At 45.5% G+C, this 21,966-nt stretch overlaps 2 protein-coding genes across 3 annotated transcripts; both read right to left on the bottom strand.

Moving 5' to 3' along the window:
- Window positions 1-947: 947 nt before the first annotated feature.
- Window positions 948-7,554, bottom strand: ndufaf7 (NADH:ubiquinone oxidoreductase complex assembly factor 7). Its single transcript, XM_024290604.2, has 10 exons — window positions 7,288-7,554; window positions 6,088-6,248; window positions 5,226-5,306; window positions 4,880-4,990; window positions 3,935-4,142; window positions 3,340-3,398; window positions 3,158-3,271; window positions 2,639-2,782; window positions 2,395-2,568; window positions 948-1,339 (listed from the first exon to the last, which is right to left on the bottom strand). Exons 1-10 carry the CDS (start codon window positions 7,346-7,348, stop codon window positions 1,115-1,117), a joined length of 1,338 nt encoding a protein of 445 aa, XP_024146372.1. The 5' UTR covers window positions 7,349-7,554; the 3' UTR covers window positions 948-1,114.
- Window positions 7,555-7,641: 87 nt separating this feature from the next.
- adam17b (ADAM metallopeptidase domain 17b) lies at window positions 7,642-20,592 on the bottom strand. Of its 2 annotated transcripts, none has more exons than XM_024290602.2 (18): window positions 20,287-20,592; window positions 18,985-19,117; window positions 18,774-18,907; window positions 17,262-17,350; window positions 17,022-17,187; window positions 14,924-15,069; window positions 14,757-14,843; window positions 14,564-14,674; window positions 14,325-14,469; window positions 14,161-14,252; window positions 11,031-11,183; window positions 10,763-10,962; window positions 10,589-10,692; window positions 10,367-10,501; window positions 9,459-9,589; window positions 9,227-9,394; window positions 9,065-9,121; window positions 7,642-8,968 (listed from the first exon to the last, which is right to left on the bottom strand). In XM_024290602.2, the coding sequence occupies exons 1-18, from the start codon at window positions 20,378-20,380 to the stop codon at window positions 8,582-8,584; spliced, it is 2,532 nt and encodes an 843-aa protein (XP_024146370.1). In that variant the 5' UTR covers window positions 20,381-20,592; the 3' UTR covers window positions 7,642-8,581. The 2 variants fall into 2 exon arrangements, with proteins under 2 accessions (XP_024146370.1, XP_024146371.1); XM_024290603.2 differs by having other exon boundaries at window positions 14,924-15,054; window positions 20,287-20,591.
- Between the last annotated feature and the right edge of the window lie 1,374 nt (window positions 20,593-21,966).

Raw genomic sequence — 21,966 nt, 5'->3', positions numbered from 1 at the left:
TACCCAACAGATGTCATCACTGATGACACCCAACTCTGTCCAGAAAACTTGAAATGACACTTCCACTCTCTTGCCTTGAATGGTTGTAAATGCTGGTTGACACTTTATTTCCCAACACAAGCACAAAATGGAGCTCCTGCCTTTGAAACAAAATCACCTCTCTCTAGAGCAGTTCATCTCTGAACATAGATGCACCCCCCCAGTATGAGTGTTGATCAGCACGTCTTCACCTTTGTCTCTGCCCCTCCCTCACATCCATTCTCATCCACAGCCTTGTTACCTCCCAGCTTCATCACTGTACCTCCCTTCTCTCTAGTCTTCCTCAAAATCCAGCCATAAACTTCTGCTGGTCCAGAACTCAGCAGCCCCCCTTCTTCTCTGTAAAATACATGATTGAGAACCAAACCCCTCTGCTCACCTTCAAAGCCATACATGGCCCAGTGCCTCCAGAGCTTTCAAATCTCCTCTGACCCTCCACCCCCTTATTCCTCCAGATCCTTCTCCATTCTGCTGTGCACCAGTGTGCATCAGCTTCCACCTCACTGGCTTCCATGTCCTTCATGAGGGGAGTAGAGCATTCATTCAGCAGCGCTGGTGACGCAAAGCCTTTGAATACCAGGGCAGAGAGGCGAATCATCAATGAGATTCTGTCCCATGTTTGAACTATGTCTTTTAAATGATTGTTTAGATGTAAATACTTATATGCATTGTTTTAACAGTGTGCACTAATTCTTGATCAAGTTGCACCTTTGAACTCTACTGTTGCCTTGCAGAAACAAGCAGCGACACCCCCCATGCACTGACATCTGTAACCCAGTCTGTTAGCAGCTGCTGACCCCGAACTGCTTCAGCATGACATTTCAAGTGACCTCTGACCTGGAGTCCCGCCCCACTGCAGAGGTCAAAGTTCAGCAGTTTTCAGTTTTATTAGTAGTTTTTCGATCATCTCATCTTTTAAAAAAAAGTCTTTATTTCCTCCTTTTTCAGTCAACCTTACATTTTGAGAAAAGGTTCATAAAAAAACATAAATTACTCCTAATCTGTTAAAGTCCATAAAATCTCTACATCAGAGAAACTTCAAATATGAAACCAGTTCCTGTGACTTCTGAACCTCTTAGGGGAAGCTGAGCTCAGTGAACCCAGCCACGGGCAGTGACGCCGGGCTCTTCGTCCGCTCCAGATTCAGCCCTGTTGATATGACAGGCTTGGAGAAGCGGCTGGGGTGCAGTAAGCTGAAGAAATGGAAGCGCTCCCCCATCTTGGTGGGACTGGTCAGCATGTCGTAGCTGCTGATGAGCTGCTCCCTGGTGGACGGGTCGCTGCAGTTCCTCAGGAGGACCTGGACAGAGTCACAGCAGGACATGAACGCCTGTGAGGGCAGAGGAGCATGCATCCTTCTGACAGGAGCCATGCTGAGGAGCAGCTGTGACAGGGATGTGTTTCTGCTGCCCCCTTGTGTCAACAGAACCGAGGCCGGTCTGATCAGGCACGAGAGTCCAAAGTCATCCTGCACTTGAGAGAGGAGCCTCTGAGACACATCTGGCCACAGAAATAAAAATATGGCACCGGAAGTCCTCACCCGGAACCTCCTGTTTTAAGCTTTCTACCTTTTTTCCTGTTTCTTCTCTTTTTTTCGACTTCTTTTGCTGTTTTTTTCAGCGATCAGGTGATTCACGGTGAAAAAACAGCATTTTGTCGGCTTTTTCTCCGGAGGTAAACGGGTGTAGTTATACAAATTTGAACAATTGTTAAAATTGACTTTACAAGAATAAAACTATGAACGTTCTCTGTTCAATTGAAGCTTATCTTTCACACTAAACTGTTAGACAGATCAGTTTATTCACCTTTAAAAGCTTAAGAGCTGATAGTTCTGAAAACGTTTTAAAATATCATTTTTGAAAGGGATTCCTAAAGTTTAGAAAATTTCCGCTTACGCAACCGGCCGTGGGCACAGTCGTGCACACAGAGTGTATTTGTGTTGTGAAACAGTGAAGCGATGGCCAGGACTGCTAAAGGTAGATATATGCTATGTGCATCCATCTTTGAAGAAATTGTGATTATTTTTGTGGGAGAAATGCAGACACACTGCCAAAGGCTCTAGGATGATGTCATAAAATGGGCGGCACCCACACGCAGTGACAGGCGGAGCTTCAGGAATCGAAATAACTCATTTCATAAATAATTTGTTTTTAAGTGTTCCAACGGTAGTATAGGATCATATATATGGATATAATTCACTCTGAAAAGCTTAAGAAAAGCATGGTATGGCTCTTTAAATCCAGCTGTGTGTGTGTTTGTGTACGATCATTTTTCCAGAGCAGCCACTACAGAGGTTGTTGAAGGAGACCTTTTGTATCTTCAGAAACATGGCCGGCCCACTTTCAGCTCAAATACCTGCATGCGAACATCAACGCCCATGTTCTTCAGGAACGTCTTTTGGGTCACTGGTCCCAGACAGGTCACCCCTTCTCCGGCCATCCTCCGTATGTAGCTGAAGTCAACGTCAGCGGTGAGGTCTGCTGAGCCGGGAGAGGACAGAACGTGGTGGAGCTGGTGGTTTTTGAAGCTCTGTTCAATAAAAGACATACTGGATGTGAAAAGGCGTCCTGCACCAGGAAGAAGCATGCTCTTGTTGTACCCGTAACGTGTCCGTCTTTGTTCCATCATGGCCATAATCTGCGATCAGAGCTGCTCCTCCGTTCTCTGAGATTCGCCTGGCCAGCTGCTGGACGAGGACTCCGGCCTCTGCACAGACTTCCAGGTGATCCCGCCGTTCATCCGCCTAATAACGCACAAGAGTGATGATGAAAATGAAGCTTGGGGTTCTCACTTCCATGAAAGCAAAGAAATGATGACTTCAACTGAAACTGTAATTCCTGTGAGCCTGGAGTCTGGAGAATGATCTCGGCTGAAGTTCTCATCTCTGACTGACTACAAAATGTTCATGAAACTTTGATTATGTTCAGACAACATGGAACAGCTTCATTTTAGGAAAACCTGGAGAAGGAGCAGGAATCTTCAGAAGCAGCTATTTTCACACCAAAACAGCTGAAATCATGAAGGGGGTTAAAGGAGCTGGAACATGCAGAAGATCTGAACGCTTTGCAGATTTGGAATCAAGCAAAAACTCTGAGGGGAGTCATGTGAACTGCCTCACCTGCACGAGCACGGATGAGGCTAAGGTCCGAGACGGCGCCAGGACGAACCTGAGCTGCTGCGGCTTGTGGGGGTCGATGTCCACCATCACCTCCCTCCAGCCTCGGTCTGTCCTCTGCTCAAAAACAGAGCGGCTGCGGATGAATTCCCTCAGGAACCAGGCGTCTGCAGGGCCACACTTACCTGGAACTTGTGGATTGGCAGAGCGTCAAAGAACTCATGAGCAACGAAGATGCTGAATCCTGTAGAAGACCGAAGAGGAGATCAGTCAGTGACCCCGCGGACAGAGCCCCCGCTGGAACAGGCCTGGAATTTGTCTGTTGGTTTATGTAGACTCAAGAGCTGCTTTTAGCCGCTTTCTGACAGATTTTTTGAGAAAGATATTTTTTTTTCTTAGAATCTCATAAAAGAAAAAAAAAGTGAAGGCTGAAAACTAGCTCCCCCCTCAGAGAACCGATGCAGAGCCTAAAGAGGTTCTCTGAGATGTTGGAGAAGACTCCACTGTTTGCATGGTTTCTGCAGAGAGTGAGTGACCAACAGTCTGTGGTGACCCAGAGCTGCTGCAGGATCCCTGAGAGTCCAGCAGGAAGAAGAGACCGGAGAAACTGTTAGTGGCACTAATTCCCCTGGAAGCTGTGACAGCTCGTGATTTAAAACTGACTCTAAGGCTTCATGCAGACTAAATCTAGAACCGTCTTCATCAAGGTGCTCTTCTTCCAGGTGCAAAGAAACCTGTGCAGAGTCAAAGTGAGGTTTGATACAGAAAGCGGCTCAGCACCTGAAGGGACGTCCTCCAGGCGCCGGTACCATGACACCGGCAGCCCCGCTGGCGTTTCTCCCCGCAGGTAGACTGGACCGTCACTGTTCGGCCACTCCTGGCGTCCGGTCAGCTTCTGAGCCTGAATGAGACTCAGAGCTGGACTCACTTCCACCAGGTGCAGTGACACTGAAGCCCCGTCCACAACTGACTTCAACTGACTGAAAGCCTGCAGAAGAGCAAGGGGATCAGAAATTAAACCAATAAAAACTTTAAATCTTTAAAAATGTTTGGCTTTTTGTTAATCAAGAAAAGTTTAAAGATCAACCTTTGAAAAGGGACCTACAATGAAAATTCTACTTTTTGAGGTTTTAAATGCATTCTATTGATCATTCCTCACTATAAAGAACCCCAAAGTGGTATTTTGATCCGTTCATGCATCTAAGAGTAATCCTGTAAAACCTGCTCTGTCTGCAGCCCCTCCCATACCCACGAAAACGAGTGGTTGGAAACGTGCTGACATAAGATCGATGCCAACAGCTCCCTCTAGGAAGAAAAAGACGTTCAATTTAGATGCAGAATACCGTATATCTTTCAGTTGTGACCTGTCTTAAATAAATTCCAGCTCAAACTGGAGTTTTTTTACTTTAAGACCCTTAAGACACCCCCCACCCCTGGTACGACACAGCGTGCAGGAGCCGCGTATGTTGTGGAGCAGTGAAGCGATGGCAGGGCTTACTAAAGACAGTCAATGGTGTAAATCCAGCTTGTAATTGATGCTAATTTTTTTCTTATGAATTATTTTGATTTGTTTGCCTAAGACACATCTCAACACAATCACAGACATCGATACAGCACTTATTCAGGCAGCAAAACCACACACCACTGTTCCTGCTCTTCAGCATTCACCAGCGTTTTTACAGGAGTTTTTCTTCTCTGTTGTGTGAGACGTAAACTGATCCGTACTCTGAGGATGTCGGCAGCCAGGGATCCTTTTCCAGGTCCCAGCTCCACCAGCTGTAGCTGCTGGGGTCGGCCTGCTCCCATCCACTCGCTGATGATCCACACGCCGATCAGCTGCAGCGCCAACCAGGAAGAACCAGCAGATACAACGGTCAGAAGAAGAAAAGTTTTGATGGTGTAGCAGCAGATCAGAATCTTCAGAGTTTTTAAGAACATTCTGGATGCTGGTAAAGACCAGACTCCTCCGAGCAATGTCCCTGCTCCAGTTTAAACACAGCATGGTTTAGACAGAGACATCCAGAAACAGCATCTTAAAGGGAGAGTGTGTGAGGACAGAAGAGTGTCTCACCTCGCCAAAAATCTGGCTAATTTCTGGTGATGTGATGAAATCTCCATCAGGTCCCAACATGTCGCCTCTCACATAGTAACCCTGCAGCAAAACGCAAACAAATCTGAGTCCAGGACGCCAGAAAGAAAACCACAGACAGGGATCAGGTCTGACAGGGATCGGGTCTGACTGGGACCGGGTCTGACCGGGACCGGGTATGACTGGGATCGGGTCTGACCGGGATCGAGTCTGACCGGGATCGAGTCTGACTGGGATCAGTTCTGACAGGGATCGGGTCTGACAGGGATCGGGTCTGACTGGGATCGAGTCTGACTGGGATCAGGTCTGACTGGGATCAGGTCTGACCGGGACCGGGTCTGACAGGGATCGGGTCTGACTTGGATCGAGTCTGACCGGGATCGAGTCTGACTGGGATCAGTTCTGACTGGGATCAGTTCTGACAGGGATCGGGTCTGACTGGGATCGAGTCTGACTGGGATCAGGTCTGACTGGGATCGGGTCTGACTGGGATCAGGTCTGACTGGGATCAGGTCTGACTGGGATCGAGTCTGACTGGGATCGAGTCTGACTGGGATCGAGTCTGACTGGGATCGGGTCTGACTGGGATCGAGTATGACTGGGATCAGGTCTGACTGGGATCGGGTCTGACTGGGATTGGGTTCGACAGGGATCGGGTCTGACAGGGATCTGGTCTGAGATTGGAAAGGAAAACTGAACTAACCGTACAAAACAAAGACTAAATTTCAGTTTTCAATTTATGTGTGAGGGGGGGACGGCATGAAAGATTTCCATACCACCCCCCCAAGGGCAGTGGACACAGACTCACAGCCAAGAGGTCAGGGGTCGATGAAGACTCACATACCGTGACAGGGTTGGTGAGGACCTCCTTCATGTATTCTGCCACAGTAATTGGACCTGTGGACTTGATCTTTGAGGTCAGATGTTTCAGCATGGAGGGTCCAGGATCCTGGGAGTCTGCTGAAGAACTGCAGTGAGCTCTGGAGCTAGCAGTCCACCGTGGTACTGTGGAGAACAGACCAAAGCTATCCTGAAAGGACTCCAGCACTTTTGGACAGGTTTTCTGATGGAACCACTTCAGAAGTAGAATTTGTTGGAATTCTTGGTAAACTGAATGGCTTAAAGTCCCACTCTAATGATAATGGTGTTTTTAACGTGTTATAATGGCATTTTTCTCATGATGGAGGACATGTATAATATAATTTAGAATTAGAATTGTGTTTCTGAGTATTTCTTTAGCTATTGGAAGATACTGGGCTAAAATGCATTAATTTAACCATAAAAATTCATTAAAAACACTAAGAGATTTTAAACGTCAAAACAAGACGTTTGTCTCCTGTAGAGAGGTGAGTACTATGATCCAACATTGATTTTCAGTCAATTGATCACGTGACCTGGAAGCTATTGAACTAAAATGCTTAAAAATCCTGTTCAACGTCTTGTCTTATAACTCAACACTCCCTCCCGAGCAGAGAGCAACATAGAATACAATACTGTCAGCTGCCACCTTAGACTGTAAAAACATTTCTTTTTCTGACATTTTAACATGATCAATTGACTCAAAATCAGGATTGAATCATAGTACTACACTGGCTACATAGATAAACCTGTTGATTTTACGTTCAAAATCTCATAGTACTATTGATTCATTTTTATGAGTAAATATTAAGATTTTAGCTCAATAGCTTCCAGGTCACGTGATCAAACTCAACTCTAAATCAATCCTGCATCATAGTACTACACTAGCTACATGAGATATACCTCTTGATTTTAAATGTAATTTCTGCTCATCATCTTTATGAATTTGTATATGTAACTATGAACTCGTTAACACTTGAAGCAGGTACTGCGCTTTTACTGTCCCACCTTTTATTTTGAAAAGAGGAAGTCGGTACCGGTCTGTGTCTCTGTGTTTACCACATGTTGTAGCGCCGTTCTTAGAGTCGTACTGGACCCTGAGCAAGTGGGAGGTTTACCCTGACCGAGTGTCTGTCGAATATCCAACGTGAAACTCACTTCTCCGCGGTGCACTCATCACTGTTACCTGCAGACGGAGAGAATGCTTTGTGGAGCAGCTGCTGGGCTCGAACTCGGACACAGAACATGGTTCCGAAGGAGGCTCCAGGCTCAGACTGTCAAGGTTCAGGTCAGCTTCGGAACCGAGCTGTCGGTGCGGTTAGCATCAGCTCCTGGAGCCCGCCGGCGGTCCGCTCTTTTCTGATAGCTTTGGTTTAGTCTTTTCTGACTCTGCTAAAACAACCTGTCTGTCAGTAAGCTCTTCTTTCTTTGTTCCACAGCGGTCAGCAAAACGTTTTGAAGCGCCACTACCGCCACCTAGCGGCCTGGCATGTTAGTGTTGAACGTGTGTCTTACTTTGAAACAAAAACACAAACGAGAGTGAGTGATACAAAAACAAGTTTTATTTGTTTGGTGCACTTTTCACAACAAATGTGAACTTTTGTGTCAAAATACTGAATGACTGCCAGGGAAGCTGGGACACATCAGGCATTAAACGCACGTTCAAGACCTCGGTTAGTGCTGACCGCTAATCCACCAGCCCACAAGAAAAACACATTTCACTATATGATAAACTATGTAATGTCATAAGTTTGCTTCAATAACAAAAAAACAATTTTTTGTGTGTGCTTTTTGCAGTAAATACGTTTTTTTGTTGTAAAACATGCCCACCATCAACACAAATGTTTGGAAAAAAGATAAGACAGAAAAACCATCCTCACTTTCACAAACTGAACATATTCTAAAGTGGATTTGGTGATCTCAATGTGCTTTGGATTTTCATTTTAAAGCTCTCCACCCAAACTGTCAAAAACATTAAACAGGACATATTAAAAAGAAACTTATTTTTATGACAAAAAGGAATTTTCAGATTCCTATGTGGAACGCTTCAAAGACAGACTGTACACACAAAATACTGACCGAGGTGAACTAGAAAAGCATGAAGGAGGAGAAACACTGAACATTGAACCACAGGCCTGGTTCTCCATACAAAAACACTTTATACAAAAATATACCAAGTTTTTCTCAAGAGGAAACAGAACTCCTTTAAAGCAGACTCAAAAGTCATATTTGGTATCAAACTGAGCTGTCAGACAGTGTTGGGCGGCGTCCCACAGGGAAACTTCCTCACAGTTTGAAGACGATCTTTAGGGAAGAAGTTAAAGCCTTTGCTCTTTCTCTCTCAATAATAGAAATAAATCCAAAGCCGTCAAACGGCCTCTTGGCAAACCAACTTTTTGGTGAAGTGTGTGCACCGTAACAGGGTGCGTTTCTCCAGAGACCAGCAGCCTTCGCTGCGCCGCAGCTGGAGGCTCCGCCTCTCAGCACTGCGTTTCCTTGCTTTCAACATGACGGTGTCTCTGCAGTTGGTACAGCTTTGCCTTTTCGCTGCGGCATGTTACCTTCGTCTTCGTCAGGTCTTCGAAGGAGCGCAGGACGGACCCCGCCCCCACTGCCCGCCCAAAATCCTCCTCCAGCTCGTCCTCATCCAGGCGGGAGTCCAGGCTGGGGTCTTCATGGATGGTGGCCATGCGGGGGCTGTCCAGGGGAGGGGAGGTGTGACCTGAGTCAGGGCCTGGTCTGAAGACAGGGGGGGTGTTGGTCTGCTGGGGGGCACTGGGATGCAGGCGCAGAGGGGGGGCGGGGAAGCTTGGGGGCTTGACGATCCGTACTGATGCCGAGTCGAGGCTGCTCAGTAGCTCTGCATTCTGGGAGAAAGGTTGAGCGTGAACATCCCTGATCCCAACATGTACCACAGCCGATCCCCCACCCCCCGCCTCCCACAGACAGAAATCTGAACTCACGCTGGGGAAGAACAGGGACTTGGCAGTCTGCTCGTACTGCTTGTCCAGTTTCCTGTCCTGAAAGGTTAAAAGTAGAACGATGAGAAAACAGATCTTCAGAACACAAAGCTAGCTTTAAAAGCGGGGTCACACTGAGCAGGCGGGGAAGGGGTCGTGACTCACCACAAAGTGGACCAGGATGCTGACAGGGACCCAGAAGAGCAGCGAGAACGCGACCACCGAGCCCACGATGTTATCAGCCAGGAACTTCCCAAAAGTGTTGATGTCCAGTTTATCAATGAAGTCCCACAGCCGCTCCACCACGTCCTGCACCTGCTTCATGCACTTCCCCTGCACAGAGGGTTGGGTTAGCCCCCCCAAAACCCCGGGGGTCTGAATGGACAGCTCCACTCACCATTCCATCGCAGAAGCCCACTGTGCACGGTTTGCCTTTCCGCAGGAACACAAAGCTGCCGCTTTTGTCCTGGTAAGGGGAGCAGACCCCCCCCCTGCTCCGACAGCAGACTTTACAGGAAGAGTTTGTTTCTGGAAGAAACAAGATTTTAGGAGACTCAGCTCAATATCAGAGTCGTGTCCAAGAGGCCAAAGCACGGGGTTTTTCTGACACCACCGTCTGCAGCCATAGCAGATGCCGTAGTTTAGCCTCTTCTTAAAAATCTCATCATTTCTCCAGTTTCTGTCATTTCAGTCCTTTTGATCCAAGTTATCAGAAAAGCTTGTTTTTAAGCAGCTACAGTCTTTTTTGGAACAGAATTTTATTTTGGAGGTATTTTCATCAGTGTCCTCTCAGTCCTGTGGGGTACCACAAGGTTCTATTCTAGTCCTGCCCTGTTTTCTTTATATTTGCTGCCACTTGTTCCGTTATCACACACAATAACGGCTCTTTCCATTGTTATGCAAAGGATCTGCCTATTAGTTTGGAAAGAAAAAGAGCTCAAAATCTTCTAATTAACCGCATTGAGGCTATAAAGCAGTAGTTGATCCTTGATTCTTTATTTGAATCAAACAAAAACAGACAGGATAACTGGAATACAGACCTCAGCAGTTTTTATGCTCTTTTTTTGAATTCTTTTTATTTTCTTTTTTTCCTGTAAATCCCTGTGTACCCTGATGCCATTGTAAGGAGCTAAATAGATGAAGATTGATCATCCTGGAAGTACAACAGAGAGGTAGCAGGGCGACCCTGGATGGAGGCTCGTGCCCCCATGCCCCACTAGAGAATGTCTGAATCTTTTCAAACATTTCTGAGTCTCCAGAGACTTCACATGATCTCATGGACTCGGTACCGTTAGTCAGCAGTACCGTTGCAAGCGCAGGGCTGCAGGTTCAGGACGGCCTGGCAGAAGGGCACACACTCTCCGCTGTGACACTCCCCGTTGTCCAAACAGACTGTTTTATCCGGAGCGTTCTCTGGCGCCGGGCACTCGCTGCTGTCTCCTGCAATGCAGAAACCACAGCAGCTTCATCTTAAAGCAGCCGTACAGGTGACGAGATGACAGCAGAACCTGGACCAGTGCAGCAGACCTGTGCAGTAGGAGTGGCCCTCACAGGTGGCATTGATTGGCTCCTGACAGACCACGCCCCTGGAGGCAAAGCGGCAGTTCTTGCAGCAAGCACTGTTCCTGTCACTGAACACAGAGGCGGTGGAGTAGAGAACCTCAGCAGAGCCTGCACCGCCTATCTAACCTCCACACTCACCTGCACTGAACACCCTCTCTCAGTCGGCAGTCGGCGGTGCAGCAGCGGTCCGAGTTGATGTGGAGCAGCCCTGGGTCGCACTCCTCACCCTGCTCCACCCGAGAGTTCCCGCACACGTTGATGTTCCTCTCTCTGAAGCAGGAGGCGGCCTTGGAGCGCAGCCGCTTCACGATGGAGCGCTTGCTGCAGTTAGAGAAGAGCTGCGCAGACGAGCTGCCCTCAGTCAGACTGAGCACCGCTCGTCTGAGGACACACAGAGCACACGCACCTTGTTGTTGACTTGGTCTCCGCTCACAGCAATGGGGTACATGACATATTTGCCCCCCTGATCCTCCCGGGGGGCGCACGCTGGGATGTCATCTGGATCATGCTCAGCTCCAAAGTTATGCCCGAGCTCATGAGTGGTGACCAGGTCAGCTTCCTGTGGAAACAAACACCTCTGACCGCTGTGCAGGAACGAGTAGAGGTAAACCTGATCACGGCTGCAAGCAGGGAAGGGTTTCTGAGCCTGTTCAGACTGCAGCAGTCACTGTGTGTGGAGAAGGCTTCACACTGGAGGATCCAGAACTCTTCAACACCTTGACTCTGAAGATGGCAGATTGGACAGGACAAAGTGAAGGGACTTTTCCTCAGTCCAATATGGCTGCACAATTGTGAAAAAACATGCTCCTGATAATGCAAAAATCAGAGTATCAGAAAAATCCAAGCAGCTGATATAAAAAGCCACACCCCCTCCTCCCTTCATCATCAGAGTTTAACAGGCTGTATAATGCTTACTTCAGTGTGAAATAGACTTGTTAAAATGAGGGTCTGTATGGAAATATGCCTCCCATCAGCCTCCAGGGCTCATTGGAGGAAATGCATGTGGTACTTGCGGGTTGTGAACAAAAGGTGGGGGGTTGGTTGGGATGTACATGAGTGAGGGTGTTTGGTCTGAGAGAACCCTGGAGAAGCGTCTGTTTGCACCTGCTGTTGCCTAAATATTGTAACTGCAGAAAATGTGTCCTTCAGTCATAGAAGTCACAGTTTGACCTTTAACCACGTGAACAATACATTTTTACAATTGCTGTCAAACTAAGCCTTCCAGGTTTAGAGCAAGATAAGCAGATAGTAGTTTAGAGCTGCATTCACAATGAACGTGATTCTTACGGTGGAGATGGCCAGCTTCAATGTTAAGACAATGGAACAGACGCGACGTGAGGAAATCTGATGTCCCACGGCGTGATTTGAGCGACAGGCATGAATTGGGTGACACAGGTAAAACTGAAATATCTGAAGTTTGACAGGTCCCTGCATCACATCTACCAATCAGTATCTCAGCTTTGGGCACATGACTTTTTCAGTGACTCGATCAGCGGGTAGAATATTAATCCAAAGCAAATGTTTCTGTCCTAAACTTCTATCTTTTTCTTTAACCCGTTGGAGCTGCAGGTTCTTAGAGTTCATCTGGATACTTTTGGATGAAGGTGGGATAAACTCTGGACGGATCTCCAGCTTTCTCTCCCGCGGTGGAGCTCACTCACTTAATATGCCAACAGACAGAGAGACACTGTGGGGGGGCAGAGGCTGCCGGCTCATCGAGACATAAACAAAAAGGAAAAAGGTCTCCGAATTTTATTTTCCCCATCGGGTTAATACGAGAGAGCCTTCAAGCTCAGCCACAGAGACACAGAAACACAGTGGAAGCGGCTGTCATACAGACACAACCCCCTGTACCATAATCTTTGAATAATAATCATATAAACCCAAACATGGAGACATGATTACTGATGTTTTTGCAGAACTCTTCACCATAAATAAACCTGATTTATTCCTCAACTTCTTCTGTGTCTTCATACATTCTAAGAGAGATATCCAAAGACACCGTTCCTTATAGCATCATCTTAAAACATTAGCTGGTAGCTCCTCCCACATGCGGCATCAAGCTCAGGAACACTTTTTTTGACAGGAGACAACCAGCGAATATGTTGTGCAATGAAAAAGGGGTGGGGCATGGGAATTTGTCATGCGAATCGTGCTCTTGTGTGAATGCACATTAACTGTTAGTGTGAAGGAAACCAAAGATGTTCTCTGGCTCATCTAGCAACCATCCATAATTATTCAACCCAACTATGATCTCAGATCAGCAAGTCTCCACTGTACCTATAAGTATTTGGGATTGACTTTAGATACCAGGTTTCATTGGATGAACATGTAAAAAATATCAGTGAAATGAGTCTGTAGACATTCTTTCTCCACTTTGTCAATGGGAAGTTTCTTCTTCCTCTTTTGACAGCTCACTTTAGAGGGTGCCACTGAGAACGCTTCACCTCCGTCTCACCATCTGCTCTGCATCCTCTTCACTTCCACCAAGCACCCTAACGTCCTCCTTCACTTTGTTTATGAACCTCCTCTACTGGCACTGAAAAAGTAAACCTTCAGCAGCCTCACTGCTCTGGTACTGAAGCCTGATTCAAGGACTAATGGAACCTCAGGACTCCTGCTGTGACAAGGTTAACCCTTCAACTCCAGAGCTCCAGAGTTTCAACTGTTAACAGATAATAATTTAATTTAATTTTGTTGCCTTTGTATTCCCTGCTTCTGTTTAGTGGACAAACTCATCACTTCATCCTCTGTCTTTCATGTTCCTGCAAGTGTCTGAGCGGGATGCTGATCATGTTAAAAATAAACGTTGGACATGATCGCGTTGCTTGAGAAGTAACACCAGTCAGAAGTACATTGCAGGTGTAGAGGAGAGTTGCAACAAATCCAGCCACATTAGTATGAACGAGACCGCCAGATTGTGGATGCAACACAAACCATTCCGAATCGCGTGGAAGTATAAACCAGCCTTTACAGTATGGTAAATGGTAAATGGCGTATACTTGTATAGCGCTTTCTACCCTCCTTCGAGGGCCCAAAGCGCTTCACAGTCACAGACCCATTCACCCATTCACACACACATTCACACACTGGTGGTGGCTCCGCTGCCGAACACTGGCGCCAACCTCCCACCAGAGGCAATTCGGGGTTCAGTGTCTTGCCCAAGGACACTTCGACACATGGGTGGACAAGGCGGAGTCGAACCCGCTCACTTCTGATCAGGAGTCGACCGCCCTACCACTGTACCACGGCCGCCCCTGTATGTTAAAGATGTTGTGTTTAAGCGTCACCAATGATGTCTCAGGTGTTGAAGAGTTAACCTGATGTTGGATTGAAGCGCTTCCACACATCAAGGTGCAGCTTGCATTTACAAGCTCTTGCCGGTTTTTGATGAAGACCTAAGAGGTTCTTGTGTTGTTGCGTGTGGACTGACATGTGTTCATGTTGTTCTGTACAGCAAGAAACTGCATGAAAAGAAAATCTAAAGACAGAAAACCCCATTCAGTCAAGTAATTCCTGTTTAAGAACCCTCCCACCTTCGTCAGGATGGTCTTCCCATAGTTCTTGGTGCTGGTGAGGCCGGTGTTCAGGTAGATGGCTCCATGTTGGTTTGTAGATGAAGGACAAGCTGCAACCAGACAGAATCCGTCACAGGTCAACACCAACTCAGAATGGGGGGAGTAGCAGCAGCAGAACTGACCTTTGGAGCAAAGCCCTCCAGGGATGTCGGGTTTGGATGGGGCCACATAAGCCAGACCCAGAGTGCCTTCATCAAAGTCCTGGTAGGTGAAGAGGTGAGCCAGGCAGACGTTGAAGGCTTTGTCTGCAATGTCCACACTAAACTGCTGCAGGAAAAAAGACGGAGGGAGGGGGGGGGTCTCAGCATGGCCTCCTAAAACTGCTTCTTCCTGTCAGCTGTGAGCAGAGGATGGGCGTTACCTCCAGAAGCTTCTTGACGTCCCACACATCTTTCCCCTCCACTGGACTCCCTTTCATGTTAAAGTGACTTTTTCCAGGAGCCACCTGTGTCGGTTTCCTTTCTATGATGATCTAAAATGAGATTACAGGAACAAGTCAGGATTGCTGGTCTCTGCCACAGGCCTTACTGCGAACAAAGCCAACACCCCCCCACCTGCTGGATCTGAACACCGTAACCAGAGAACTCCTCGTCCCACGACGTGTTTCTGTAAATGTCGTCCACTCGATCAATCAGCTCAATCTGAAAGCACACACAGATATTGGCCTTCACTTTGGGGTGGGGAGGCTGAAACTAAATGAAGGTCTGGGAGGGGGTCTGACCAAGTAGTTGAGGGTGGTGCTCTCCTCCCCCCGACCCATGTGCTTGAAGAAGCGGTAGTCAGCCACCAGCAGGAGCGGGCAGGTGTTCTTCTTGTGGTCGTGGAGCTGCCGTCTGGATCTGAGAGCAGAACCTGAGCGGGTGTCACCTTCAGAAGAACAAAAACGTTCTGGACAGCAGCTTCAATTGGGGGGGTGACTCAACATGGACACTGAGTTGGTGGGTCCTTTAATTATTTCTCAAAGGTGACTGAAGAGCATCTGTGCTCCGTCTGTGAGTCCTGCTGCCTCTAAGGGGACAGCATTGATCTAAACACTTCTGAGGTGAAGGTGAACGTTCACCCTGAAAACTCTCAATCATCCAGATGATGTTATCTTGAAGTTGAGTCACTGCATCAACAGCTGTCCTCATATGTTTACATACCTTGGAAAAAAATATGAAACTAAAATTATGGTCATTTTTTTATGAATTGTATGAGTTGTAACACAAACTCTTTTTCCACCTGTACTTACAGGTTGTGTGAAGTCGCTTACTGTCAACAAATTCTGTTTACCCTTTTCAATTCTGTTCTATTGTATTTATATACCCCAATAACACAAAACAGTTGTCTCTTTAAGCTTCATACCAGTAACTGTACAAAATCAGAAAGTCAGTCATAAAGAATAAACAATAGATGGTTGTTAAACTAAACTGAATAGAATAAACTAAACTTGTTATCCCTGCTCTTAAACCCTCCTTCTAGGAAAAAAAAAACTCCTAAAAAAACAGATTCCAGGAAAAAAGAAACCTCAAGGAAGTCCACATAAAGGAGGGATCCCCTCCCAGGACGGACAGGTGAGTTACCACGACTGTTCAGAAGAATTAGCTTATCTAACTCTACAACTACGTATTTGAATAGAGTTCATCCAGATAGAACTGGAGGACAGGTGGGGGCCAGGTCCGTGGCCAAGACAAGCCAGAGGCGTGGTCCACAGCCAAGAACAGGACCACCTGGAATCTGAAATCTCTCCTGCTCCCCCGGAGGGGAGTAAGACAGAGGAACAACATGTGAATTGCACTGCACCAAACAGAAGCATAGAGTACTAAATAAAAATAAGTAATAAAGCATAGAGGAGAGGAGAACAGAGAGGAGTCAACCTTCATCACCGGTTCTGCTCATGAACTTTATGGACAGAATTTCTAGGTGCAGCCAGGGCTCGGAGGGGGTCTGGTTTGGGGACCACAGGAATTCATTTCTACTCTTTGCAGATGATGTTGTTCTGTTTGTCTCTTGGCAGGAATGGGAACGCCTTGGGGTCCCCCCAGAGGAGCTGGAGGAAGAGGCCACATGTGTTGAAGTCAAGGCTCGGGGGCCGGATCCGGCCCGCCAAATAACTCTATCCGGCCCTCCATGTCCCTTTATTTTATTGTTATTAATGGTCCAACGTTATTTTGCGCTTATTTCTTGTATCATTTTGACAAAATATATTTTTATGGACAGTAAAATATTGAAAGTTATTTAAAGTTTAAGTTGATTTTTTTCTGGAATAATAATCCGGCCTGTTTTTATTCATAGTTGTGTTAAAAGTTGCATTTTAAACGTTTTAAAATGTAGTTTCAGAGTGTTCAATAAATGTTTATCCTCTTTGGCCCGCGACCTAAGGTCTGTTTTGGATGTTGGCCCCCTGTGTGATTGAGTTAGACACCGCTGGCTTACACCGTTAGTAATAAATGGCTAAATCCAACCACTAACCATGAGTGGATAAGAGTTTTTGTGATATCATTCATACTCTCTGCTAAATAGCCTGGAACTCATCCTTTTGTCCAGGGTATGTAAACTTATGAGCAGAGTTATAAACTAACCCTCTCTTGAGGACTAGTTTACTCGTCACTCTTCTGAGCAGCTTCGTCATTCACACTTATGGTAAAAGGTGGAGCCTTATGCAGTTCTTTTCTACCTTGCTTTAAGGGCCAAAGGTTTTTACAGTCAGTCCCATTCACCCACACAAACTCATTCACACACAGATGGCACCAAGACGGTTGTTAAAATACATCTCCTATGTACCTGCTATTAAACAAATAAAATTCATAAAATACAAAAGTTCTAAAACATCTACAAACCTTCCTCCTGATCCTCCTGGATGGTTGCCCCGTGACCGTCAGTGAGGACGGGGCTCACATACCCACAGACAGAAGACTGCTGCAGCCGGCTGATGTTCCTGATGTCCTCTGAACGATAGATTAGGACACGACCATCAGGCGCTTCTGAGGTGAACCTCCACAAAGGCTGGACCACAGGAAGACAAAGAGTTTGTTCTCCACTACTCTTCAGAGGTCAAGATGCAGACTTAGAAACTTTACCTCAATGTTGTACTCGGCCTCATCAGTCAGGATGTGAGCCGAGAACTCGTGGTCGTCGATATGGGCCTGAACATGAGAGTTCTCCTCCCCTGGAAGAGAGCACAGTCCTCAGTCTGACTGCTTGGTCACTAACCAGTTTGCTCTTTAAACTGAACCATCTTTTTTAAAACCATCCATGAGTGGTCATCTATCTACACAGCCCACACCAAGCAGCAGAAAGGGGCGGAGTTACAAACACAGCAAAGAGCCTGACTGACAGAGAACAGCTGAAGGAAGCGGTAAAGCTGAGGGAGCAGAGACTGTGCTCATCAGAGGAACAGTTATGTCACAAAATCCTGTTGAAATATTTCTGTGTAGCTTTCTCTGTAGGCCTCACCATGGTGCTCAAGATCAAACCTTCTTCCAGATGCTGCATGATGATCTCCTAAACATGAGCACCTGAGGGGAAGCAGCTCCTTCAGGTGGGTACAAACCTGAGGGTGTTCTTACTTTTTACTCTGGTTGGGTTGGGCTTTCTGTGGATATACTTTTATAGAAAATATTTGCTTCACTTTTAAGTACATTCATAGTAAAATTTGAATTCCAGACATTGAGATTAGATATTGATCAATTCATAAATGTTGCCAATTAATTCTAGCTTTTTTACTCATTAGTTCTTGATACTACTCCGGTTATCCTGATTTAAGCTACCTTAACTAAGTCTCCAGCAACTTTTGTAGTATTGATGGATCAACTTCCATTATAAACTTGTTCAATGTTTTTAAAAATATATCAAAAATATATCAAGATACCAGACTGACTCCCTTCAAGCCTCCACATCATATTTTCTGTTTTTTTGTTTTAAAGTTGAATGGTTAAATAGGTGACATACATCTCCAACTTCATTTCTACATTGTGTTATCCTGCAGTAATCGTATCTTTTTATATTAATATATATATATATTTTATATATATATTATGGGAGGTGCAGCAAACTGGGTGTATTTTTTTCAGCACCTCCACTGTGTCAATTTCCTCCAAAGTTCAAATGTAGCATTTTTTGGCAGACTGCTAGGATCCTTCCTAAGGTCCAGAATTAGAGTCAGACCATTTCCACATCCACGACTCCTCTATAGAAGGATCACTTAAGCAGGCCCACCCATGATCTTTCATGTGTGTGTATTGCAGCTTTTACCACAAAGTATCACCCTAAGAGAGTCTGTTGTTTCAGTCCAATTCTGCATTCTTCTAAGAGTATTTAACGCCTCATCACTTTGTAACAGATAATTCACCAACTGACTGTTGTGGTGACTGATGGTCATTATATTATAAATTGCACACTGCTTATTATATTCCGCACAGTTAAATTTACACACTTTGTTTTCTTGTATGCATTCTTTTTATCTTCTGTAAATAATGTTTATCTTTTTATCTTCTGTAAATATCTATTTGCTGCCACAGTCAAATTCCCCGGCTTGTGATGAATAGAGTACTTCTATTCTATTCTAAATCAAACTTCCAGCACAGAATTACCGATGACGTGTCCCGTGAAGAAGTTATGTCTGTTGACCGGATAGTTGTGCTCACGGCCGTCCTCATCCACCACCACGGCGCTGAAATCCTCGCTGAAGAGCTCGTCGTTGGTTCTCAGATATAGTCGGAAGTTCCTGCATCACACAGCAGGAGAAACGCTCAGATTCCAAGAATCACAGACACACATTTTCTGCTCACAACACTGTCTAACCTCTGCAGAGCGCTGAAGCTCAGGACCTTCTCCACGTGAGTCTGAGTCTGGACGTCCCGCCGACGCACCGAGTGGGTCTGCAGGCTGGAGAAGGGCAGGACGTCAAAGTCCTCCAGCATGGACCAGAGTGAGGCTGCAGGACACACATGCTTGCATTTAGGAGCTAGAGGTTGCAATTATTTGAATTATCTTCATCCTCTGTTCTTAGAACTACATCACACAATTAACTCGTATCTACTAGCTTAACACTAAACATGTCTGTGAAGCTTCTCATTCATCCAGATGAAACATCTTGATGTTGAGTTTTTAAAACTGGACTTCAAATCTTCTTCCTTATAATTTAGCACAGGTGAAACATGCCAAGGAAGAAGATAAAATATGTATGTAAAGAACAAACAAATACATGTAAAAATCCCTAATCCATCCATTTACTATAAATCTGCTGATTCCTGTGCAGGGTCACATGGTTGCTGGATCCGACCCTGTGACATAACCAGCTCAGTGGGCTTCAAATCCAGGCCGAGTCGTACCACAGACTCCCTCCTTGACATCCAAGGGATAGGATTGGAGGTTAAACCCCCAAATGGTTCCTGATCGCGGTTGTGTCTGCTGCTCACTGCTCCCCCCGGGATGGGTCAAATGTGAAGAACAAAATTCTCAGACCAAGGTGCGGGAGCGCTAATGGGACTTTAACTTGTACCGTTGGTACAAAACGACACACATGTTCACACCGAGGGACAATTTGTAGGCATCGATGGACGTATGAAGCCTGATTTTGGACTGAAGGAGGAAACTGGGAAAAAACACATATGCACAAGGAGAAGATGAGAAGATGCAAACTCCATATAGAAATGTCCCGGCCAGGATTTGAACCAGCATCCTCTGGTTGTGAGGTCATGTACTCAATCACACATATAGACTAGAACAGCAATAAGAATGAGCATTGATGATGATGTCCAGCCTTCAGACTGCACTCACTACACATCACATTCTGAGGATGGTTCGTCCTTCATTTGCATTCACTGATCTCAGGTCTGTGTGGAGCATCTTCTGATGGAGATGTGTATTTACTGATCCGTTCATGACTCATTATCCTAAGTTTGGCTGCACGTATGTTTCTGTTGTTTGTTCTCTTTGCTTTTATTCGTGTTTTGATTGCTTGAAATAAACCAAATCTGATGAATTCTTCAGCGATCGTTGATTTTTAACTCGTGAACTAAAACCCTCCAGGCGCCGCTCGCTCCTTCAGCTCGTGAGAAACCAGACTGAACTTGGAGTTTGGTCGGAATCCGAAACTCTTACCGAACTCCTGCTGCTCGGAGTCCGCCGGCGGGCTCGCCGCCGCCTCCACCGCGACCACGACCGCGAACAAACCCGCGAGGAGCCGCGGGCTCATCGTGAGGCGGAGCGGGCGGATGTTCAGCGGCAAAGCGACGCTAAAAGTCCCGGTCCAACCCCCCAGAGCCCGGACCGGACCGTACGGAAACTTTGAAAGTGACTCCCGTCCAGTTTGAGGGCTTCTGGCTGAAAGTAATCCCCCAAACAAATCCAGGAAGACCGCGGACAGGAATAAAGCTGCCCGAAAGCACGGGGACGAGCGGAAGTGAAGCCGAAACCTTTCACAGTAAAGGTCCACTACGGCTGGATTGTTCTTTTAACCTGTCGAAGTATCAGTGTTATTTAAGACATCAGTAAAATATCGGGGTACAATGAGAACAAGCAAACAAACGAAATGAGATCAAACCTTCTGCCAAGTTTGTCCATTTTCTCTTACAGTTTCCAGATATTCTCAAACTGATGTTCCATCATTAAACTGAATCGTGGGGAAAGTGTGTTGCATCCACACTGCATACCAGTGTGCTTTTGTGACAAAATATTCCAACAATACATCAGGAACATCTCAAAAATACGGTTATGATTCAAAATAAATGGCTCAGAGCAAAGCAGCATACACAAACAACATTTTTGGTTAAAGGTTGTTCTTAAAAATGTATGATCTTGTCCTTAACCTGACCAGCATCTATTAATAAGGGTGGTTCCCCATGAAGGAAGAATTTCTAACTAGCTTTGGACGCTTACTAGTATGTTTATGATGACAGTCTCAAACACATGCTAAATTTAAGAAGGGCTTATTATTTCATGTTTTAATCCACACCAGGCTTAGAATCAAGTGACAGGTTTTTCTTAATTTTTTTGTTTCCTTGTTAACTAAATATTTTTGTTCTGATCTTGTTGTTTTTTAATAATAAACAAATCATATATCGAAATGAAACAAAATCATGACCTAAAATTAGATGTTTGAACCAAACCAGTAGTTACTGACTCATATTTTATACTTTTAGGCCTTGAGAACGTGTTTATGGGGATTTTCAAAAGTGTTTTTGCACTCTATATTATGATATATTTTAAGTGTTTTTTGTACTTTTTCATTGTACACATCGTAACTGCACACTGTTGATGTGAAACAGTGTAAAAGGAGTTATATTGTAAAAAGTCTAGCTGTATTTGTGTGACTTCTGTGCTGTTGTCAAACATCAGGGGCATGTGTTATGTCATCATGTTTAGTTATTGTGAGCTGTTAACTTCTAAAAAAAAATGAATAAATAGGTTGTGATGTTAAGAAGATTATTTCTAGGTTATAAAAGCAGGAATGAAGGATTTTGAGTTCATCTTATGAACGCAGGAACACTTTAAGGAGGGGTTTTCCTGGTGAAGGAAGAAGTTGTTGCAGGTAGACAATATTCATTCACATATATAAACATTCCCAATCCAATGGGCAGTCCAAGGCTGAATGTACTTGGGCTATTACTTTACTTTATTTACTCTTTGCAAAGCTTTTTCCTTTTTTAGATACAGGCCTATTCAATTCTTTTCCATGAGTAATTGAGAGCATTTTCAGGTCTCAACAACACCGCAGAGATGAGATAGTGAAAGGGTTTTATTTTGAAAATTCGTCACCAATCTTTGACTTATTAAAATGAA

This window comes from Oryzias melastigma, linkage group LG24 (assembly GCF_002922805.2).
Source record: "Oryzias melastigma strain HK-1 linkage group LG24, ASM292280v2, whole genome shotgun sequence".
Lineage (NCBI taxonomy): Eukaryota > Metazoa > Chordata > Actinopteri > Beloniformes > Adrianichthyidae > Oryzias > Oryzias melastigma.
The sequence above is the reverse complement of the archived record's forward strand: the minus strand, read 5'-3'. Positions and strand labels throughout refer to the sequence as shown.

Bases quoted from the DNA above. Each gene is read 5' to 3' on its own strand.
- adam17b (XM_024290602.2), bottom strand. From the start codon at position 20,380: ATGAGCCCGCGGCTCCTCGCGGGTTTGTTCGCGGTCGTGGTCGCGGTG. The intron at 9,395-9,458 runs GTGAGTGGAGCT...CCCTCTGTGCAG, and splicing joins TGGGCTTCTGCGATGGAATG to GGGAAGTGCATGAAGCAGGT. The intron at 8,969-9,064 runs GTGAGTTCAGAT...CCTTTCTCCCAG, and splicing joins AGTCCCTGTTCTTCCCCAGC to AATGCAGAGCTACTGAGCAG.
- ndufaf7 (XM_024290604.2), bottom strand. From the start codon at position 7,348: ATGTTCTGTGTCCGAGTTCGAGCCCAGCAGCTGCTCCACAAAGCATTC. The intron at 3,272-3,339 runs GTAAGTGTGGCC...GTTTTTGAGCAG, and splicing joins TGCCAATCCACAAGTTCCAG to AGGACAGACCGAGGCTGGAG. The intron at 2,569-2,638 runs GTACAACAAGAG...TTTATTGAACAG, and splicing joins CAAAGACGGACACGTTACGG to AGCTTCAAAAACCACCAGCT.